This window comes from Pleurodeles waltl, chromosome 10 (assembly GCF_031143425.1).
Source record: "Pleurodeles waltl isolate 20211129_DDA chromosome 10, aPleWal1.hap1.20221129, whole genome shotgun sequence".
Classification (NCBI taxonomy): Eukaryota; Metazoa; Chordata; class Amphibia; order Caudata; family Salamandridae; genus Pleurodeles; species Pleurodeles waltl.
This window is the reverse complement of record NC_090449.1, coordinates 553,762,994-553,787,683: the sequence shown is the minus strand read 5'-3', so window position 1 is coordinate 553,787,683 and position 24,690 is coordinate 553,762,994. Positions and strand designations below refer to the sequence as shown.

Sequence of the window (24,690 nt, the reverse complement as noted above, 5' to 3'; positions counted from 1 at the left end):
ATCTAACACAAGGCCCTAGCAGGTCTTTTAAGAATTTAGAAAACTTTTCAAATTGCAAAAATCAATTTCTAATGACAATTTTGGAATTTGTCGTGTGATCAGGTATTGGCTGAGTAGTCCAGCAAATGCAAAGTCTTGTACCCCACCGCTGATCCACCAATGTAGGAAGTTGGCTCTGTATGTGCTATTTCAAAGTAAGGAATAGCATGCACAGAGTCCAAGGGTTCCCCTTAGAGGTAAAATAGTGGTAAAAATAGATAATACTAATGCTCTATTTTGTGGTAGTGTGGTCGAGCAATAGGCTTATCCAAGGAGTAGTGTTAAGCATTTGTTGTACATACACATAGACAATAAATGAGGTACACACACTCAGAGACAAATCCAGCCAATAGGTTTTGTTATAGAAAAATATCTTTTCTTAGTTTATTTTAAGAACCACAGGTTCAAATTCTACATGTAATATCTCATTCGAAAGGTATTGCAGGTAAGTACTTTAGGAACTTCAAATCATCAAAATTGCATGTATACTTTTCAAGTTATTCACAAATAGCTGTTTTAAAAGTGGACACAGTGCAATTTTCACAGTTCCTAGGGGAGGTAAGTATTTGTTAGGTTAACCAGGTAAGTAAGGCACTTACAGGGCTTAGTTCTTGGTCCAAGGTAGCCCACCGTTGGGGGTTCAGAGCAACCCCAAAGTCACCACACCAGCAGCCCAGGGCCGGTCAGGTGCAGAGTTCAAAGTGGTGCCCAAAACACATAGGCTAGAATGGAGAGAAGGGGGTGCCCCGGTTCCGGTCTGCTTGCAGGTAAGTACCCGCGTCTTCGGAGGGCAGACCAGGGGGGTTTTGTAGGGCACCGGGGGGGACACAAGCCCACACAGAAATTTCACCCTCAGCAGCGCGGGGGCGGCCGGGTGCAGTGTAGAAACAAGCGTCGGGTTTTCAATGTTAGTCTATGAGAGATCTCGGGATCTCTTCAGCGCTGCAGGCAGGCAAGGGGGGGATTCCTCGGGGAAACCTCCACTTGGGCAAGGGAGAGGGACTCCTGGGGGTCACTTCTCCAGTGAAAGTCCGGTCCTTCAGGTCCTGGGGGCTGCGGGTGCAGGGTCTCTCCCAGGCGTCGGGACTTTAGGTTCAAAGAGTCGCGGTCAGGGGAAGCCTCGGGATTCCCTCTGCAGGCGGCGCTGTGGGGGCTCAGGGGGGACAGGTTTTGGTACTCACAGTATCAGAGTAGTCCTGGGGTCCCTCCTGAGGTGTTGGATCGCCACCAGCCGAGTCGGGGTCGCCGGGTGCAGTGTTGCAAGTCTCACGCTTCTTGCGGGGAGCTTGCAGGGTTCTTTAAAGCTGCTGGAAACAAAGTTGCAGCTTTTCTTGGAGCAGGTCCGCTGTCCTCGGGAGTTTCTTGTCTTTTCGAAGCCGGGGCAGTCCTCAGAGGATGTCGAGGTCGCTGGTCCCTTTGGAAGGCGTCGCTGGAGCAGGATCTTTGGAAGGCAGGAGACAGGCCGGTGAGTTTCTGGAGCCAAGGCAGTTGTCGTCTTCTGGTCTTCCTCTGCAGGGGTTTCAGCTAGGCAGTCCTTCTTCTTGTAGTTGCAGGAATCTAATTTTCTAGGGTTCAGGGTAGCCCTTAAATACTAAATTTAAGGGCGTTTTTAGGTCTGGGGGGTTAGTAGCCAATGGCTACTAGCCCTGAGGGTGGGTACACCCTCTTTGTGCCTCCTCCCAAGGGGAGGGGGTCACAATCCTAACCCTATTGGGGGAATCCTCCATCTGCAAGATGGAGGATTTCTAAAAGTTAGAGTCACTTCAGCTCAGGACACCTTAGGGGCTGTCCTGACTGGCCAGTGACTCCTCCTTGTTTTTCTCATTATTTTCTCCGGCCTTGCCGCCAAAAGTGGGGCCTGGCCGGAGGGGGCGGGCAACTCCACTAGCTGGAGTGTCCTGCTGGGTTGGCACAAAGGAGGTGAGCCTTTGAGGCTCACCGCCAGGTGTGACAATTCCTGCCTGGGGGAGGTGTTAGCATCTCCACCCAGTGCAGGCTTTGTTACTGGCCTCAGAGTGACAAAGGCACTCTCCCCATGGGGCCAGCAACATGTCTCGGTTTGTGGCAGGCTGCTAAAACTAGTCAGCCTACACAGATAGTCGGATAGGTTTCAGGGGGCACCTCTAAGGTGCCCTCTGGGGTGTATTTTACAATAAAATGTACACTGGCATCAGTGTGCATTTATTGTGCTGAGAAGTTTGATACCAAACTTCCCAGTTTTCAGTGTAGCCATTATGGTGCTGTGGAGTTCGTGTTTGACAGACTCCCAGACCATATACTCTTATGGCTACCCTGCACTTACAATGTCTAAGGTTTTGTTTAGACACTGTAGGGGTACCATGCTCATGCACTGGTACCCTCACCTATGGTATAGTGCACCCTGCCTTAGGGCTGTAAGGCCTGCTAGAGGGGTGTCTTACCTATACTGCATAGGCAGTGAGAGGCTGGCATGGCACCCTGAGGGGAGTGCCATGTCGACTTACTCGTTTTGTCCTCACTAGCACACACAAGCTGGCAAGCAGTGTGTCTGTGCTGAGTGAGAGGTCTCCAGGGTGGCATAAGACATGCTGCAGCCCTTAGAGACCTTCCTTGGCATCAGGGCCCTTGGTACTAGAAGTACCAGTTACAAGGGACTTATCTGGATGCCAGGGTCTGCCAATTGTGGATACAAAAGTACAGGTTAGGGAAAGAACACTGGTGCTGGGGCCTGGTTAGCAGGCCTCAGCACACTTTCAATTGTAAACATAGCATCAGCAAAGGCAAAAAGTCAGGGGGCAACCATGCCAAGGAGGCATTTCCTTACAGAAGGGTAGAGCAGCAACTCGGGAATGCTCTGACCCCACCGCAAACTGAAAGTACCATCTGCGGGATTGCAGGGCTGGCACACAAAAGTATGCATTCTGTAAGTCTAAGGACACTATCCAGGCCTCAGGACTCAGGGCAGAAAGGACTTGATGGAAGTCAACATTTTTATTTTACCCTTTCACAGGAAGGTGTTCAGAGGGTGAGGAAATAAAAATGTACTGAGACCACTATCTTTTTGGGAACCAGGAAATAGCAAAAATAACCCCATTTGCCTTTCTCTGCCTATAGGACCCCCTCTATGGCCCCTTTACAAACCCCAACTGAACTTCCTTCAAAAGGATGGTAGCTTAATCCATTTATATCCGAGTGAACACAGGTGAGGGGTACGGATCTGCAAAAGCATGGCAGCAGTATAGAAAAAAATGAATTTGTCCAACTATTGTCAGTCCTTAACTGTTAGTGAGGATTCTTAGGGAGGTTAATAAGGAGTTACTCAGGAATCAATTGCACCCTCCCCCCCAACAGAATCAATGTCCAGCCCAGCACTTCCATTTGCAGAAAAGACAAGTCAATTAATCCAACTATCCCGTCTCCTGTACTTTATGAGTCAATCTTTCTCTGCCTCCTCTCAGATTCAGAGTTTGAATTAAGATCTACAGGAGCAGGTGGGCGTGGCAAAGGCATCAAGATGGCGGCCACACTTTTTTAGTGCTCAAGACCCCTCCGTCATCCGCCTCTCATAAAACCAGCATCCAAGCACATCAATACCGTGAGCGCTCCCTTGAGGTTCCACTATCCCACCCCATTCCATGTGATGGGTTCCCTACTCTCCCGGCCCCGCAGGGCTGAAGTTTTGTTTGCCTGGTTTTCGGCCGCGGTTGCTTCCGACCAAGATGGCGGCCGAGGGACAGGCCTAAGGCACAGCCCGCCGCAGCGGAAAGACGATGGCGGCCTCGACTGCCTGGAGGCCGAGCTGCGGACCCCGAGGCGGGAGAGGCACGATCCGCGGCCGGGGGCCGCTGTGACTGGGAGAGACTGCGGTAAGCCCCGGTCCGACGGCTGCGCTGTCCTCTGGTCCCCACGACTCCCCCCCCCCACTTCCCCGTTGTGACCGGGGGCCGGGAAGGGGATTGGGGACACACTATGGGCCCGGGGCACGAACTGTGCGGTGGCCTGGAGACTCCGGGGCCTGATGATGAGAGGACGCCCCGCCGCAAACCGCTGGAAAGGACGCTAGATCGAGCGGGTGCCTACTGGGGTGCCTGGGGCCCCTGTTGCTGTGGGCCGGACGTGGGGCCGAGGTGAGGTGCACCTGGGGCGGCGCCCTTGGGGGACCGGGTGAGGTGCCACGTGTTCAGAGGCCGCAGGGAGGGGGTCAGACGGTGGACGGAACCAGAGGACTCACTGCCCCCCTCCTCCCATGAGACACAAGACTTTGTGACGGCAGAAGGCCCCCCCCCGCTGGGGCCCAGGAGATGGAGATGGGGTGCAAGGCGGCCTAAAACTAACTGATCCTGGGCCTAGACATGGGACAACACATTGCTTCGATATATAGACAGCCCAGGGCCAGGTCAAAGTAGCAAAGACACTAAAAAAACAGTCAATAAGCAACAAACAAAGACAAACTGTGAGCTGGGACAACCACCGGGATACCGAAGGGTGGATCTGGATCCTCGAGGCCCGTGAGAGAGACGCACCCAATTGGCTTCCCCTTCACCTTTCATGCCACGGTGGGGGCTCAGCCCTGGGGGGTGCCACGTTATAGGAGCGATCTTCCTCCTTTCCTTCTTTGTTGACCTCCTCTCTTCCGGGCGATAGGCTTCCTCACCGGCCGGACACAGGAAGGGTCCCGGGGTCATATTGAGTGGTAAAAGGAACGCCACTAGGGTAAGGGTCATAGAAATGAAGCAGCAATAACAACAACAACTGAAAGATAAAATAGACTCTGTAACACCGCGTCCCCCAAACCCCTGGAACTATTTGATGGATTCATAATGTAGGATATACCACAGTGGAAATACACTAGATCCCCAGGGGACTCCTGTTTGACCCTCCACTAGGGCAAAACGAAACTGACCGACTGCTGCGACCCTAGTGGGACTACAACCACACCCAACACCATGGGTATAGACAAACCAAACAAACAGACAACGGCACAAACTCATATGGACCAATTCACCACAGGCACAGCGGGCCCAAGGTTGGAGGCCCCAACACCGAATGGTGGTAGTAACCCGCGAACATCGTCCGGCGACCTGGCGGCGATCCTCCAGCCGATTCAGGCCTCTCAGACAGCAGTCTAATCTAAAATAGGGGAAGTCTGAGTGGATATCGCCCTGATCCGACAGGATCTCTGTAACGCAGTGTCCTGAATCAGAGAGGCCGAATCCAGAATCTCCACGCCGGAAGATGAAATAACTACCCTTAATGCCCAAATCTCAAAGCTGACCAAGCGCACCTCGGAGTTACACAGGAGGGCCGAAGACGCCGAAAGCCGATCTAGATGCAACAATCTCCGCATGGTAGGTCTTCCCGAGGCCACTGCAGAATCGTCGCTGGCCACGTTCCTGGAGGATTGGTTCAGGTCCTGGTTGCCAGCAGACCGCCTCACAACATGGTTTACAATCGAACGGGCCCACAGGTCACTGCGCGCAAAGCCCCCGCCGGGTTCCCCACCCAGGCCGGTAATAATCCGCCTCTTCAACCAGACTTGGTCCTGCAGGAAGCTCGCTCCAGAGGAGACCTCCTCTGCAATGGAGCAAAAGTCCTTCTTTTTCCGGATTACACATTCGAAGTACAGCAACAACGCCGCTCGTTCATGGAAGTGAAACATAAGCTAAGATCAATGAACATCCAATATCGCCTCCTGTTTCCAGCGAGACTCTGGGTGATCTGCAGCAATAAAACCTACTTCTTTGAGCAGCCGACCGCAGTATGGACCTGGCTGACAAAAGAAACCCCACTGGACATAAACAGACCAGGACCACGTCCACCGCTCAAAACAATGCCAGCTCACCAAAGGGGGCAACAACTTGTGCGCAGTTAGCGCACACGGTCTCGACAACGAAGAGGAAGACGTAGATCCAGTTCAGACTCCCCTCCTGGGGCCCATCGGTCAAAATCACGAAACCTACAATAGATAGAGAATTCTAGAGCCACCCTGCCAAGCCAGAACCCACAGGACACAACCAAAGTCACAACCAAAGTCCAACTAGAGACAAAGGAAGACACAGACTTGTCCCGTAGTCCAACCCTGTGAATACACAGAAGACACCTATTCTGGGATAGATTCAAGACACTGAAAATAGAAGCACCATGCCTAATCTGATTACACATCAAGTACTATATATTCATGCATGATCCGATACTATGGAGTGGTCCACCACCACCAATACCACAGCCTTACCACTTGAAAGCCACCTCACCAGTTTTAGAAGTGAGGGGTTATGTATATGGGCGACATATGCTTCTGGGGGGAAGTATGGGGAGGGGAGGGAGTTGGGGGGCAAGGGAGTTCCGGCCTCGTTCCAAAGGCCAATGTTAGAATTACTATGCAAATGCAAGGTTCATATTTTTTTATTGATGCACAGGGCAGGATACTTAGTGACACGATAGATATAACAGAGACTAAGGATCGGCAACAGGGAGATAAAAATACAAGTTCCTCAGAATCTCACAAACTAAAAGCTAAAAGCTGGTATTACCACTGTAAAATTCCACCTAACCAACCCCCCCCCATATCATAGAACACCAACGAATCCTGGATAAGATCAAACGTACTGCAGGGTTCACCTTTATACATAGACACCGTCCAGAAATACTCATGTTGCAGGAAACTCACCTTTTGGGGGATAAATTTCCTTTCCTGGCCCGTTGGGTATTTGATAGGGTATATCATGCGGGATACACATGCAGATCATGAGGAGTATCCATACTACTGCATCGTACCTTTCCCATGACACACATCCAAGCTTGGAGGGACAAACAGGGGCGGTATGTAGCCATTACCGGTAAGGTAGAAGGGGTCACATTCAACATAAGTGTCTACGCCCCCCCCTCCATGGTCAGCTCAACCCTCCAGGCACTCACCAAACTACTCTCTGACCTACCCCCTGGGCACACTATATTAGGTGGCGACTTCAACGCAACCCCAGACCCGACCCTAGATGTAGACGGTCCACTCTCCACATATAGACGTACACTGGCAACAGAAATCAATGGATGGCTATCTGCTACGGGGCTCTGTGACATCTGGCGGATATGGCATCCGAGGCAGAGACAATTCACTCGCACCTCAGCAGCCCATGGTTCCCAATCCAGAATAGATCTGGTGCTTCTTCCGAGCACAGACTGTACAACCCTCTCACACATCGAGATTCTAGCTAGAGGAATCTCTGATCACGCCCCTCTCCGGCTCACGCTAGGCCCGGCTCGTCCTCAGCGTCGCCCTGTGTGGCGACTAAACACATGGTACTTCCAAGATGAACAATTTAAGGAACAATTACAACAGGCACAAGAAGAATATTTTCACCTAAACGAAGGTTCGGTTACCTCGGAGGGCATTCTGTGGGTGGCTGGGAAGGCGGTAATACGAGGTATGGCTACAAATCTGATACGTAATCAGGAACGCACCAAAACACAACATATTACGCAGCTAGAGCTCCGGGCAATAAGCCTCGAAAGAGACAACATAATAAACCCAAGTGAGAAACTGACGCGACAACTCCTAATCCGAGAGGAAATACGGGGTCAATCCCTAGAAGGTGTGAAACAGATATGGTGGGCCAGTACTGGAAGGATCTATGGTTGGGGGGACAAAACCGGGAAAATGTTATATTGGTTGATCTCTCGCAATCAGGCCTCCAAGATCGTCCCCGAAATTTACGACAAGGACGGGATCCTAGTTACAGCACACGCCGAAATCGTGAATGCTTTTACCATTTATTATCACACACTATACCAAGCATCTACACAAATAGATCTACATCAAGCCTGTCAACTACTTGATGAGATCCCCCTCCCGCAGTTACCTACGGTAGAAACACAGCTTTTAGAAGAACCCATTAAAGAGGAAGAAATTGGGACGGCGATCTCAACATTAAATGCCGGCTAGACGCCTGGTCCCGATGGGTTCCCCCCAGAATATTATAAAGCATTTAGAGAAGACCTGACCCCACGTCTAATGCGCCTTTTCGCAGAAAAAGGCGGATCCTTTCCTCCAGAACTAGACACTGCCATGATCGTAGTGCTCCCCAAAACCCAGCACCCTTCACCACACTGCGCGGAATACAGACCAATATCATTGATTAATACAGAAATTACAATTTTCGCCTCTATCCTCGCCACTCGCATCAAAAGGGTCCTGCCGCAGCTAATCCATCCTGATCAATGCGTGTTTATGGCAACCCGCATTTCATAACGCTGTATCCACCGGCTACAGGTAGCCGTGGCGGAGACACGCCGGCTACCCCGAAACCTTGCTTATAGATTTCGAAAAGGCTTTTGATCCGGTTGACTGAAGATTCATTCTCCTGGTGCTCCGACGGGCAGGCATAGGAAAACAATTCTGTCACCTGATTAAAGCATTATACACCAACCCCACGGCCTGTGTACAGGTTAACGGGACCATATCCCACAGGTTCGACATCGACTATCCCCTCTTTTGTTTACCCTGGCCATTGAACCTCTGGCTAAGATGGTCAGGACGGACTCATTATACCGAGGATGGAACTGGGGCCCATCCCATGAAGACAGGATAGCTCTATATGCGGACGATGTTCTTCTATATATGGAGGAACCTAGTATAACTGGTCCAAGGAGCCTCTGCCTTCTACGGAAATATGAACAAATCTCAGGTCTCAGTATGAACTCCACCAAATCAGTCCTGATCCCGCTCACGAACCCACGTGATTGCTTTGATTGGCAAAATACAATACCCATACGCAGACTAAGTTTTAAATACCTAGGTATCTGGGTAACCCTTCTGCCTGAATTAACATAGGCTAAAAATCTATCTCCTCTGCTAACACGAATCAAAACGGACTTGCAGAGATGACAAACCCTGCCATTAAACGTGATGGGTCGGATGGCCTTATAAAAAATGATGATCTTACCAAGAATCCTATACATATTTCAAAATGTTCCCATCCTCATCCCTCACTCATGGTTCAAAAACCTTGAAAGCATCACAGGAAGATTTTTATGGCGGGGCAGTAGGCATCGAGTAGCGATACAACACTGCCAGAGAGGAATGTATGACGAGGTTTGGGTGCGTCAGACCCTTATCTATACTACTTGGCTACCCAATTGATAGTGATTCATGACTGGTTTAACGGGGGTGGGAAGATCCGGATTACAAGACAGAACTGGCACTCCTAGGTTTTCCACGGGTTCTTGATATACTATACGGATCATAGCTTCCCCGTGATATGGAAGAAACAACCAGGGTGGTCTTCCTAGCGTGGCGAGCCACGCTACACTACACTACACTCACTGGAATACCGTTATCACTCTCCAGACTCTGTTATGGAGAGGGAAATGGCTATGTGCCTCGGCTACGTTGGAGGGATTTGCAGCGTGGGACCTAATAGGCATTTCCCTGGTTGGAGATATATGGAAGGGGAGGGCCATGAAATCGTTCCAAGACCTACAAGCAGAGTTTCAATTAAATCAGGCACAGTTCTTTAGATACCTCCAGCTAAGACACGCACTGAGAGTCCGCTTACCCACCACAAGCCCCATACCGGACTTTACAGCCACTTCGCTTTAGGTCGCCAAGAGGGATATTGCCGCAACTTGGACTTCCCCAGAGGGCTCAGCGATCCAGAAATGGAGAAAGGGCGTGGGCTGGTGTGCAAATCAGGAGAAACTGGTATTTGAGTCTAGAGGATGCCCACAAAAATTTGAAAATATATGGGAACTATGGCTAGAATCACTGACATAAACCAGACACGTTATATGATAATTAATGATATATGGGGACACAAAATGTCGCTAGATCCTCTGCTAGCCCCACAACCAAAAATATTATTGATTGCTAACATTGATACTAAAACGCTAATGGGACTTCATAAACTACATGTGTCCTTTGCTTCAATCAGAGTAAGTTTCCTCTATTTTCATCCTGGCGCTCCACCCATGAAAACTAAATAGATGGAAGTCTTCTGTCACTATGAGGGTGCATTTAGTGCCCCGTCCCAGTTTAAAATAAGGCCCAGAAGTCATCCTTGTCAAAGACAAGGCCTCTGTCAACTCTTGCACAAGGGACTGGTGTGCAACATGACAAACAAAAAAACAAAACAAAAAAATCTGGATCACTGGTATTTGCAGTCTGGGCACTCAGGGCATTGGTCCTTTTTGGATCTTCATTCCTCAATCTTTCTTCTTTGGAGTCTTTAGTGGTTGAAGGGATAATCACAGCCCTGGAAGAAGCCTCTCTAGGGGCCCTTTTACACCTTTCTTTCTCCTTGGATCTCACACAACAAAGCGTGCTCTTCAGTTTGATGCCTTCACAATCTCCTGAGGCTGATTTATGGCACATTACCTCAATAACAGTTTCCCTCTCATTATCTAAGATGGCGCCCATTCTTTAAAACTCCTTGACAGACGATCTGACTTATTCTCACAGCGCTGTTTAAGTGGGCATTAACGGAGGTGAGAAACAATCCATTTTAAAGCATCTCAGTTTTTCATTCTCCCGCCACCATTTCCAATGATTTTTCTTCTCGTTTTTATTTACTATGTAGAGAGGGGAGGCCCTCTCTTCCTTTCACCTCAGGCATGAACACCAAGCTTGTCTACGGCTACATCACTGGGACTTCATAAACTTTAGCGCCTGCGAAGGCTACTTGGATATAGATATATGCAGAAAGAATTTGTCTTTACATAATTTTTTTCTTCAACTTTGCAGATGGAGTCTTTTTGTGTGCATATTAATCAGTTTTCTTGCCTTGCACCATATAAGTGTGGAGGGGCTTCATCTTAATCTAAATCCATTCCACCTTCTGATATTTTATGCAAAGGCTTTATTGGTAGAAAGACTGACATGGTAACAATGCTAGAAGACACTGCTGACTATGTTTTTTGATGACACGATCACTATGAACAATCAATATATACATTTCATGTGCCACTCTATTTTCGTGTGTTGCTGGTTTGGTTTATAACCACAGATGTAGTCAAAGCTATCAGTGCGCAGTAACTCCGTCAATTGTTCCGTAAAATAAAAACGGCTCCCCAACACAAAAGACAAGGAGTTCAGGGGGAACAGAGAGGATCGAAAGAACAGAGAGATCAAAAACTGAGTCAAAAGCGTATGAAACAAGACTCTCCAATTAAGGGGAAAATATATTTCTAAAAAAACATTGAAACCATTCTCCTGTAACTCAATTCACTACACGACCTTACGCAATCTACCAAAGTCAATACAGAAAGTCTACAGAGTGAAATGGTGGGCCTTAGGCAGGATGTTCAAGTTTAAGCCAATCGAATGGAGGAGGCAGAATGCAGGATTAGAAAAGTTGAAGACAATTGGAATTATTTGATGAAAAGCACAGCCGTAATGACACAAAAAGTGGTATCTTGGAAAGAAAACTTTGTGCCTTAGAGGACAGAAAAAGGAGAGGTAATTTGAGAATTTCTGGTTTGCCGAAATAGAAAACAGTGAAAAATCTTGTGTGGCCTTTCTTGAGTCATGGCTTCCAAGTGTCCTGGAATTATCGTTTGAACAGAGGTTAGAGATAGAAAGGGCTCACAGAATTCCGACACATGTCAACTCTGCTTCAGCTAATCACCCAAGGGCACTTATATTTTGGCCACCGAGATATCAACACACAAAACTGATTCTGGATTGCATGAGACGTATTAAAGCCATTTACTGGATAGGTCAATAAGTAGGCCTTTCACAGGACTATGCCAAGCCTATGGTGGAACAGTGTAAAAAAGTGCCCCTTTACGTATGGTCACCCCACCTTCTGTCGCCAATGCTGATGTGTATGACTCAGTTAGTGCCCTGGAAGCCTGCTATCCAGGCCCTGTGCTCTCTCTCTCTAAACGGTTATGTCAGCTTGGTGATTACCTGATTGGCAAGACTTTACCCGGTAATACGTAGATGGTACCCAGGGCATTAATGGTAAAGTGGTCCCCAGGGTTGCAGCACGAGTTTGGGCCATCCTAGTTGACACTCCCCGAGTACTGGTGGCAGTCCTGCCATTACCAGATCGGTTAAACTTCTTGAGTTCGACTCTGCAATCACCAAGAGTGGCACAGTCCCATGCATTGCCTTACATATCTGTCAGACACCCCTAGGATAGGCCTCTGCAACCCAGGAGGCAGGGTGCATTATATTTAAGGTGCAGACATATCAGCATGAGCTCAATGTCTCTTATAGGGTCCTTTCCATTTAGATACACTACATGTGCAGACGGGTCCATAGGATAACCTGGGACTTAAGCCCCGGTTGACCAAGGATGTTATCTCCATTATGGTACCGCCTAGAAATGTCGAGTTTGGTGTCAAACACTTGCCCTCTCCTTCCCAACACGCTTTTTGTGTCGAGGGACAGCTGGCATCCACCCAGGTGGCACACTAGAGGATGCCAACCTGTTTGTCACCCTTATTTGTGCTCTGGCCGAGCAGCCTGCCCTTGCTGCCGACAAGACCGGTTTCTGACCTCCTGCCAGGTAGCCTGGGTGCTGCCAGAGGGCACAACAAAGGGCTGAGACGGGCAGCAGGTCACACCTCCCACCACGACTAGCAAATAGTGCCATCAAGGCAGTGGGCTTCAAAGGCTGCACAGCCCCTGACAGCCATCAACGCTGTCTTCCAGCGACAAAACAGCCCGCCTCCTGCTCCCAGGAACATTTGCTCGTAGACAGGCTGGAAATTAGATATGCAAGACTATACACACTCCCAGACGGCTGACCACACCTCTAGGGTGAGCAGCCCAGTCTTTGCACTGCCATCTTAAGAGTGGCCGTAGAGAGGGCTCTGGGTAGCGAAAAGGTGGCCTTTCCCACCAGACGTGGTCACCTCAGGGGCAGATTCGCTGTAAGAGCTAGCTGCCCATTGGCCACTAGACTCCACACGCCTAATCCCCCCAAATCCTGGATTTCCAGGATTTAAGGGATACCCGTCACCAGAACTGCTGATCTGATCGACCAACTTGAAAGAAGGACCAGAAGAAGCTCTGCATCACCAACAATTGGACTCTGCCCATTGCTCCAAAGCAAAAGAGGGAAACTCTGTCCCTGAGGCAACCAAATGGGAACTGCGTGATGGACCTTTGTCCTTGGCTGAAACTCATCACTCCTGACCAGAGACACCTGTGGAAGCCAGAAACACCTTCCGTCTCCCTTGGACAAGTGGCACTAGTCTCCTGCAAACTGCAAGTAAAAACGAATGCTGAATCGGAAGTTTCAGCGGCCGTGGGATCGCCAAAAACCAGGGGGCCCAGTGTCTTCTGGGAGTCGTAGTCCAGCCTGCCTTCAAGTTTCAGGCTGCTACCTCACTCTCACAGACCCCAGTAAGTTTCCAAATGATTCTGGGGCATTTACCGCTGCCAAGGCTTGCTGGTTGCCAGCCCAGTAACTAACCCCTTAACTCGACGCTGCAGGGCACAGCTTGTAACCTACATCTGCAACCCAGCCCCAGCTGAGATTTTGCTAACTGTTGTGGCCCAGTTCCAGGGCCCGCACTCGCTTTACCCTGCAATGGTTCTAAGCAGCTCGACCCCCAAGTAGTTGTTTGTTATGTGGCACCCCTGTGTTGTTCAAATTGAATTTACCACAAAAAAAAACAGAAGGCAAGAGGTGTTTGGCAAACAGGAACGGTTTGTTTATTTAATTTAACATTAGGACCGGGAGAGCAGTTACAAACTCGTGGTCTAAGGACTGTCTCCTAATGTACATCAGTTTGGAGTGGTGTTTTATACATTTCACAGAGGACCATAAAATAATTAAAACATTCCTTTCTTGGTTAAGAATGTGAACAGTTGTCACAGAGTCATAAATAAGGTCCTGATGACAAATGCAGGTGGGCCTCGACCTTCCGTGGGCATAATGTGGGCCAGAAAGTACGTGTCCAGATGTCCGTCCTGAAGGGCGCATGGTCACTGCATGTTGCTGTGTGTGCTCTGTTCTGATTGGTTAAGTGTTCCTGACTACATGTGTGGCACCTAACTTCAGTGTTTTTTTTTAATGCATGCACCCCTCTGACCATGTTGTTTTATTGGGGCCAATCTCCTGGGACCATTGTGGTGTCGATGCACCTATCAGCGGGATCTAGTCTAAGTTTCCAGTTTGCACGTTTGTCTGCCATCTACAAGCCACCCCACCTGTGACCAGTCAGAGTAACCTCAGGCCTAGGTCTCAGAGCCTCCCTGACCAGGTATCTTCATTGCGGGATTGAAGGAGAGTTCACGATAGGGGAATCTAATAGTGGTGATGCAACTCTGTTCTTGTATATGAATGTACCGCTGTGTGCACTGGCAGACTGTTCCAATGTTAACAACTGCCACTGACTTCAATGCAACTCTGTTAAGCACCATGGACCGCCAGGACAACCCTGCAGCCAGACTCCACAGGACAGGTAAAACTGCTCTGACAGTTGTGATCTGGTCCCAGGGGCGGTACTAGCTCAACCTTACAAAGGGTTCCATGCAACTCAATCTTTAAGTGCATTTTTGCAACATATGACATTTCCCCATGGACTTCAATGCAACATTTAAATGCCATTTCTGCACTGAATTTTTATTGCTTTTAAACTCAATAAAGTATAGGTTCTCCTCAACCTATACTGTCCGATTTGGTATCTAAATTTATATAAAAGTAAGCTCTATGTTTTTATAAATTGATGTTGGATTTCTTTTGAGTCATGTCAATTACTTATTGTCCATGTTTGTGTTGTGAAATGCTTAACACATGTTCCTCTAAGCAAAGCCTGACTGCTCTTTGCCACACTACCAAGACTGAGCAAAGGATTAACTAGTGTATCCAAGGACCATCTCTGGGGTAATGTGAGAGTATTACATGGTGAGGACTAAATACCACAACACATAACACTTCACTTTCCTACAATCAAACAAAAAGTTTCCTTGAAATGCGTACTGAGCTCAGATCCTAACACATCACTTTTTCTTTATAGGTCAAGCATGGTCACTCATGAAGGCCATTCACAAATGTATGATGAACCTAAAGATCGAGGGGCCTTTGTGAAAAAGGTGTTAGATTCCAGTACATCTCACTGATTTTTCTCCTCGTGGTCTAGATTTGATGTTTTGCTTTGCATTTTTCTAACACCACCACACACTGGATAATATTAGTTTTCATTAATTTTGTTATCTTGGTTCATATGAGAATGCATAAGGTAATTTCACCCCTCAATGGATAATATTTTTCAGGAAGTTTGCTCTGAATATTGATTCAGATAAAGCATTAGGTAATTTTAACACACAATGGATAATCTTTTGTCATGAATTTTGCTAGTTATCCTGGTTAAGGTAAAATGTAAAGTTGTCTACCTTCTGGTCATAATGCACTTCAGGTATTTCATATTTAAAATATTTAATACCAGCTCCATCACCCATTCGAACAATATATTTATGTTGAAAGTTTTTACCCTAACGACTGAATGCTACTGATATGATTTTACAATGCATCAGTAATTAGATGTACTAGTTATTAAGAAATATTTTGTCATTTGATTTCCTTTTCCTCATTAGAGGCAACGTATTTGTAGGGTGTTTAATTGATATTTTTTTTACTAATTCTCTGGTTAGTATTTTCATAACCATTATTCTGCTCAGGTCCGAAGTTCTTTCTCCTAGACCGTGTTCCTGTTTTGAGGTCTACATGGCCCCTTTTCTGCTTTGGGGTGAGATCATAGGATGGTTTGAGGGTCTGGTGGTATGGGGTTTGAATTGGGGGTTTAGATATCTCCTCTTAAATACACTGCAATGATATCCATTACTTGTCACTTTCCCTTTCCTTATCATTTGCTCTCTTTTCCATTCTTTTCTTTTTAGTGTTCCTCTCTTTTACAGTCCTATGGAGGTTATTCCCCGGTGCATACCATGCTGTTTTGAATAGTATTGTTGCATGATGATTTCAGCACCACTTAAAATTATTCCTCTTAACACTAAAGGACTTAATCACCAAAGCAAACAGAAAAAGGTTTTAGATTATTGTCGGACTTGAAGAATGGTATTATACTACTTCAGGAGACCAGAGCTGGGCAGACAGAATCTGGTAGGATGCAACCCTCCTGGGTTTCTGATTGCACGTGGTCTCTGCCACTTGATAAGAAGAATTGAGGGTTTACTTTGATTTCTAAACAAGCCAGGTGCTCAGTTGATACTTTTGTGCATGATGATCAGGGTAGATGGCTACTGTCTAAAGTCAAAGATGGCTTTTCCTTTTTTATTGCAAACATGTATGCTCAGTCATCACCTGGCCTACTGGTCTTCTTTGAATCAAAAATTAAATGAACTCCCTCAGGATAGTAAACTTATACTGCAGGTGAATTTAATCTCCTATTTGATACTTCTTCACTCAGACTTTCACAGTGCACTTATAGACCTAATTGCTCTCATACACCATTCCATACGCTAGTGGAGGATAATTAACTAACTGACATCTGCAGACTACACAATCCCACAGGTAGTGATTTGACCTTTTATTCGCACATTCACAATACTCTTGAGAATTTACTATTTTTTTCATTAGCAAAACCTTGGTACAATCAGCCACTGACTCCACTAATTGAGTCGATTTGCACATCGTACCATGGATACGTCACACTAATCTTAAATCTATCTATCTGTTCAACACCCTAAATAATGGAGAATGAATGACAACATACTCGCTGATTTTGCATCAAAATACCAAACAGCCCAATCTTTAACTCACTTCTTTAAAGAGAATGTCACCTTGGATATGGATATTGAAGCAAAATGGACGCCATGGAAACAACTATTTGGGAAGAGGTGATAGGCATTATGTCAAATAGGAACAGGCAGTAAATGTAAGACTGAATCTTTTAGAGCAACAAATCCCATCTTTCGAAAAAGATAGGATACTAAACCTTGATCCATATTAACTACATCTAAAATTAAACATCTTACATTTGACTATAATAAAATCTTAAACGATCGGGCCCATATATGGTCTTCCAAATCTAAAGCTAAAACTCTTTTTGAACTCTTTTGGAACACAAAAAAAACGGGTAGGCTTTTTTCATTAACTCTCAAGGACAAAAAAAATCTATTAATATACCAGTCATTAAAGACAATAATGGTAGTTTTCAAACAGATCAAGCTAAAATAGCGGAAGCTTTTCAGAACTTTTATTCTGAGTTATATAATCCTCTTCAGAAGGGGAATACATCGAATGTAGAAGCGTGTATAGCTTTCTTGGGACCCTTTCAGCTCCCAACAATCTCTGAAAAAGATGTAGAAGCTCTTAATAAACGAATCATATAAGCCAAAATTACTAAAGCTATTAATTTTCTCAAGCCAAAAAAGGTTGCAGATTGATTCTCTGCTTCTTTCTGTCAGATTTTTCAACATATCTTACTACCCCACCTGTTGGTTCTTTTTAACAGATTTGATTTGCGAGGAGAACTCTCAGGTTCAACTTCTGATGCTCATATAGTGGGGATACCAAAAGAGGGTAAAGATCCATTAGAAATTAACAACTTCCACCCTATGTTATAAACTAAGCTTTTGGCTCTTAAATAAGAAGGGTTCTTCCATCTCCTATTCACCCCCTCACAAACTGGATTAGTTAAGGGACATCTGGCAGCCGATAATATCAGAACTTTCTGCCACGTAACTGAGAAACTCAAACAGATTCCTCCTCCCACAATAGCCATAGCCTTAGATGTGGAGAAGGTGTTTGATAACATCTCTTGGACTTCTTTACGATCAAAACTAGAAAAAATTAATTTGGGCACTCGCTTTGTACGAATGGCCATGGCAGTTTATCAGACACCTTCAGCATGAAGAAAACATATCAGATAATATAGAACTTATCAGGTAAGTTCTGTTTATCAACGGGTATCACACAAGGATGTCCTTTATCCCCTCTCCTTTTTCTACTGTTATTTAAATTGTTCTTACACTCCATTCAAATTAATGATACAATAAAAGATATCCCTTTTAATAGTGGTTCCCCAACACTGGCAGCATATGCTGATGATGTGTTGGTCTTTTCTAACGATGAGGATAAAGCTGCTCAGAGTTCGCTTTCCTGTTGTTTAATACCGATATTAAATTACATCCCGTCTTATCCTTCTGGAAACATTGGGCATCTATGGATATTCTCTATGTTAGAAGTTTTGTCCAAGAATCATACAGCATCAATAACCTATAAAACCTTGCAGAAAACGTCAAGCCAGACATGGCTCAGATTCAAAGGGCATGGGGAAATCCTTGTTCTAAATATAATACTAAATCCATTCCTTTCATAAGGTGGGACAATATATGAGGTTCTCTCCAGTGTTACAAAATCTCCCTCCTTTTGGACATCTTATAGATCGACCTGGACCCCTGAACATTTACACAAACAAGGGCTCTTGTCCTCAGCTGCTTGTTGGCATTGCCATCCTTTTCAGGGTGTCATAGACCATTTACTGTTTTATTGTAAACATATACGGCCCTTCTGGAAAGATATTGAAGTCGCATTGTCTAATATTTTTAATATTAAATTGTCTTTAACTCATTTGTTAGTCTCTTTGGCTATACAAGCTTACTCTGACACACACTTGGCAGAATCTTTATCTAGCCAGGATGGTATTCTTATTGACATATGTCTATCTATGGGTATTAAAACTATACTTTCTAACTGGAAGATTGACAATAATATTTCAGATCTCACATGGTGGGCATGGGCTTGTTTTATTAGAAGTGCAGATAATACACTGCACAATGTAACTTTCAAGAACAACTTCTCTTGGCTCTTATAGTCCAAACTGGATCTTTATTTACAAAAGATCAACTCTTCTTTAGCAAGCAATGTGCTCTCAATAGTTCTCAAAGGCTTGCCTCTTCTCCTCCTCCTCCTGTCTCTTCTTTTTTCCTTCATAGCTTCTCTTTTACTTTCCCTTTTTCTATTCCTCACAAGATTATAAGAATATCATTCTGTAATGTTTAAAATAACTATATATCCAGTACCTGATTTCGTCGAGGTTGTCATGTGAATAATTTATTTTACCATTATAACTGTACTGTATTATCATGAATTTATATAATAAAAATATTTGAAAAAAATCAACAACAAAAAAAAACATTTTCTACACAAAATTCACATTTGGTTGTTGGAATGTGAACCAGGAAGGCAGGTTTCACAAACCTTAGGAGAGTTTTAAGCTTTTTTCTCCGACACATGAAAGTCTCCTCACAAACAGCGACCTCATTGTGACAAAAAGGTTGCTAGGAAAACCAAAGAAAGTTTGGAAATTCTTCTCAATGTTGAAAAGCATCAAATGGTTTAATAATGTCGACATTGTTAATAAAAAATGTGTGGAAAATTGGAAAAATAAACAGTTTTCCTCAGACCCACCTTCTTGAGACAAAAAAAAAAAAGAAAAAGAACGTGATCGGAGAGGCAACTAACTGCCAGTACAGAGCATTCCGAGATCGGAAGCATCCAGCTGTCTTATAAGGCACAGCTAATGTAATAGCTAGAAGTAATTCCTCCATCCTCCTTCACTCTTTTTAGCATTAGTCAAGTCTAAAAAAATAAAAAAAATAAAAAAAGCTGCAATGGAGTTTTGTAAATATATTTTTCAGAGTAATATTCGCTTGGGGGGGAAATTGTCTAACAAAGATTGCTTAGAGTTGTCTAACATCTACACGTTAATTTCTGAGCACCTCTTTGGACATAATTGTGAAACAAGTTTCCTAGGGTCCACACAAGCACTGGGAAGTTATCCTAAGACCTATGACTATGAAAGAAGATCCTGCGATGCAGGATACGGATCTTCTAGGCACCAAAGAAATGGACACATATTTAGCCTGGTTTCATGGACTGCAGAAATTCACAAGGCCTTCGGAACCCGAATGCAACATGACTCGTCCAACTAGCTGAATACACGACAAAGACAGGAATTTTCCTTGAACTGATGTTTTCCAAAGGAAACACTTTTGCAATCTTCGTAGTTAAGAGCGTTCCGAGATTATGGATAATCTAGAAAGTTGCAGAGTTGTTACTATCGGGCATGTTTTATTTTTGACATGATTTTCAAAATGTAAAATACACATTTATAAGATGCATTCAATGATGTTACGAAACATCAAACACATTCTACTGTTATGAATAGCAGAGAGAATCCACTGATAAAGATGTAGAATTTCTCTTTTAAATGGCTGCTTCTCCCATACGCTTATATGCCTGTGGCATGGATTTCAGACCAGCAACACAGCTGCCACACCTTGTTGTGTTTTCTCGGCTACAATAATAACAGTCTTTGGGCAGAACAATGAAGTGGGAAGGTCAACATAAGTTTCCTGGTTAGGGAGGACATTGGGTATAGCTCGGGAGGTAGCAGGGAGATTTCTACTTTTAGTACTAGAGTTTCCCTGAGCAACAGAGGCAGGACACTGAATTAACATTCCCAACATTAAGATTGCATTGCGAACTATGTGACCTCAATGACTGTAATAATAAAAGTGATAAACCACTATTAATTATTTCAGACTACAACTTGACTTTTCCTCTGGTTACTGCATTAATCATCTGTCACTAAATGATCACCTTTATGTCTGCCTAACAGCTGTACACCTTGACAAATACGCACGTCATGATATCTACCTGGAAAGGAAGATTTAAATTATCATTTTACTTCAGAATCTGTACTTGAAGGTTAAACAAAATATCCAAAACACCAAATTAAATGTTGTGTGTAAATTCGAGCAAAGTAGTAATGATGACTTGCTTTCTTTTCATGAGGTTATTAAGGACATATTAAAGACTAGTGGTACCTGGTTCCATAGAGGTTGCCGGAGAACTCTGCATGCTCAATGAATTCCCCATTGCTGATTGCTTTCTCCATGTCTGCTCGAGAAACAAAGTGGTAATCTGGACAAATAAAAACAAAATGTGATTTTTCACCAGACTGCTCATTTCTTAGCTAATTCTTTTTAGGTCTACAACAAGTTCATTTTTGCAACTCAAAAAAATCCTTTCCACTTCACTGTCTAATACACATCTCAGGGTATAAACCCAAAGTTTCATAAAAGCTGATATAATTTTACATAGTTCTGATCCAATAGGAAGACAAGGAGATAAATAACCAACAAAATCAACTGACTAGTGAGTGAATGGGGAAGGATGCATCTGCCAAACATTGGATCTTTAACTCCAACATTACTGTGTCTCCAAAACAAGCCTATGTTTTTGAGTACTTTGCTAAGGGTGAGGAAGTGTGTTACTTGTTGACTGGGGTGTGAGCCATGGTCATACAACCGCCACAATCCTTATCAGGGTAGGCACAACTTGTGCTCAACCCTATGGTAGCTTGGCATTGAGCAATCGGATTTAACCTAAGGGCAATGTGTGAAGTATTTACACAACATTTCAAACAACAAAACAGTGAAAATACCTTATAATAAGATGCCACACCAAGTTGAAAAAACAGAGCTGATTTTAATAACTAAAACACGACCAAAACCAGAGTTATTAACTTTTAAAGAATAAAGTATAAAATCGACCGTAAAAGTACCAAGCACCAACTGCAGCTATCTGGTCATACAGGACCAGGTCAAAGTCAAAAGTTCAGACCGACCCGATGGAGAGCAGGTCAGATACAGACCCAGGTTAGTCTTGCTGAAGGTCTTGAGTTTTGTGGCAACGGTCTTGTTTGCATTCGAGAGGGCCACAGGGAGCAAGCCGAGCACCACGGGAGGCTGTCGGTGTGGCGAAGTGTAGGCTGGGCATCGCAGATGGGAGGGCTGGAGTTTCACATTTCTGGCACCCTGCGGGCGGTGAATGCTGTGGTGCGAACAGAAAGGTTGGTGATGGTTTGCGCGGATTCTCAGTGTGAGCGGTGAGGCTAGTGCGAACAGGCTGATTCACGTGTCACAAAGAGCCGAAAAGCTTGATTTAAGCTTACTGAACCACAGCAGGGGTTCAGGACCTGAGGGGCAATACACAGGGTGGGGGGGGTTGGGGAACTCACTGCAGCAGGGTCCAGGAGCTGGCTGGGTAGACTTATTTCCCCGAGACTCAGATCAGGAGGCCAGCAGACTAGCCCTTTGAGTCACTCTGGGTTCATGATTAAGCTCGGGTCATATCCTTCTTCCCCTGTGTAGGAGGGCAGCAGGCCAGCACAGCAGGGCAGCAGTTCCTTCAGAGCAGCATTCCAGCAGAGTGACAGTCTTTGTAACAGCACAGCAGTCTTTCTTCCTGGCAAAGTATCCATAGGCCCAGAAGTGTACTGAAGAGTTGGTGTCAAAGGTCAAGTATTTATTCCCAGTTCTGCCTCCGAAGTGGGAAAGAATCTTCTAGAGGTTTCCCTTTGAAGTCCTCACATATCCTACCGTTCCATTCCTGGTTCCAGACTAGCTACAGGGGGGGTATGCAGCACTTTTTGTGGAGGCAAGACACAGCCTAATCAAGTGGGGCTGTGCTGAGCCTGTCCCATCCTGTCAGGGATCACACATCCAGAAACAACTAAGATCCCTATTGTGCGTGGCAGTCTAGGAAGAAAACACAAAGCTCAACCATCAGCTACACCCACCTATGTGACCCAGGTAAGAGGTATAAGCACTAAACGGCTGAGGCAGGAAAATGCAAACATACTGAAAGTGGCATTTTCTGAAGTACAATTTAAAATCCGACATTATCATCATGTTAGGATTTTAAACTGGGATTCCAGAAGCACTGGTTACCTATTCCCATTTAGAAATCCCACTTATAAAATGTGATACAGTAACTCCAATGATACCCTATGGGAGAGCTAGGTCTTGTAGTACTGAAAAACTAATTTAAGAGTTTTTCACTACCAGGACATGTAAAACTTAAAAGGTGCATGCCCTATTTTTAAATACATTGCACCCTGCTCTCAGGGATGTCCAGGGTCTACTGGAGGAGTGACTATTAAATATTAAGAAGAAAGGTTTGGGCCTGGCAAATATTTATTTTGCCAGGTTGAAATGGTAGCCCGAGATGTTTCAAGGGCTACTTTAGTGGGTACTAAAGTGCTGCAGACCCACTAGTAGCATTTAATTTACAGGCCCTGGGTACATGTAGTGCCACTTTACTAGGGACGTATAGGTCAATTAAATATGCCAATTGGGGATAAGCTCCTATTACCATGCTTTGAGGCATGAGCACCTGCACTTTAGCACTAGTTAGAAATGATTAAGTGCTCAGTGTCCTAAAACAAGCAAATATAGTGTTGGATAAAATCTAACAGGAAGGCAAAATGTTTGGGGAAGACCATCCCAAATCTGACAGGACTAACACAAAGCCAGAAAAATCTACTTCTTTCCAACTATCATACAAGCATGTCATGTTTCCCATTCAACAAGAAGACTTCTTTATTTAGTCTTTTAGACAACAAGCTCTGATCCCGCTGAGGCCCGACTTTTATTTCAGCCAGGCTAACATTTTTCACAGGGCCTGTCAATGCAAGTAACTTTGGTAAAGTTTATAAGGTAATATTTGTCTTTTCCTTTATTAAGTATCAAGTCTTCCTGTTTTTCACAATGACCATGTAATTTTCATTTATTTCACAATCTCAATGAAGGGAATTAGACAAAAATCCAGGGTCTCTTCTTTCAGTGACATATGTTTCTAGGGTCAAGCGCAAAGCGCTCTGTCTCTGATGTAATCGCTCTATGGGCTTTCAACAACGCCCATTAATTTGGTTGGTTCGTGGGCTTGCCTTTTAAAATTTGCTTCATTACATTAGTGAAAGGCATGCATATGTCATGCCTTTTCCTGTGTTTATCCCTCCTCGAGCGCACCGGCCAACTACTGAAAACATACGAGGCTCCATGTTTTCCGTATGGTTTCTGGACTACTTTTTCTCTTTATTTCACAGGCAGTGTGATCTCGCCTGGCAGTAGGTGAGCGCTTTTGCATGACATCGATCCTGTTATAAGGCTAACTGCATTTTTACCGGTTACATGGCTAATTGCACTTTTGCCGGTTACATGGATAATTGCACTTTTGCTGATATGTTTCACAGCGAGCCAACTTCTGGTTCCTTTTGTGTGTTTCCATCACGTTTCATGGTGGCCGTGGGCTTCCACATGTGAAACTGTTTTACTTTTCAGTTTATGTGGCAAGAAAAGTCCGGTTAGGAGTTTAAAATGCGAACAGCTCTAACTCCAGCAAACGCGAGACCCATTCCATTACAACTGCTTGTTTTTATTACATCCAGCTTTATAGCCTACAGTGATTCATCACCCTGAAAGATTGATAAAATGATAGCTAGCTGGCAGGAAGATTTGGGAACAACTGCCCTGGCTGTGTTTTCTTTTGTGGCTTTCATTGTGGAACAACAGTTTGCGTGCATGCTAAGGCTTGAGAGTGCACTTATAGTACATGAATGGGAATAAAACACCTCTGAGCCTTTGGATTTCAAAGTAGATTATTCATGAGTAGGGAAGGGTGATTCATCCCCTTTTCCCCACTTTGTCATTTTGTTGGGAGAGGATGTCTGTAGTCATTGCTACACGATAAAGTATGTGAGAACATCTACCTAGTCAGCTTTTTTCAGAGGCAAATCTGTTCACTCATGTCGCAGTTGGCCAAAAACACTAGTTAGACTCTGGGTTTTTCCTAGAGAATAAACACGGTTCTGGATGAGTTTTATGGCTTCCAGTTTAACACACAAAATTCA

At 45.0% G+C, this 24,690-nt stretch overlaps 1 protein-coding gene across 5 annotated transcripts in view; it reads right to left on the bottom strand.

Annotated features, from left to right (window-relative positions):
• GUK1 (guanylate kinase 1) overlaps window positions 1–24,690 on the bottom strand; it is a 211,537-nt gene that overhangs the window by 80,371 nt on the left and 106,476 nt on the right. For all 5 annotated transcript variants that reach the window (XM_069210986.1, XM_069210985.1, XM_069210988.1 and 2 more), the window contains exon 4: window positions 20,822–20,918. In XM_069210986.1, the coding sequence (XP_069067087.1) occupies window positions 20,822–20,918 (97 nt within the window). The remainder of the gene's footprint in view (window positions 1–20,821; window positions 20,919–24,690) is intronic.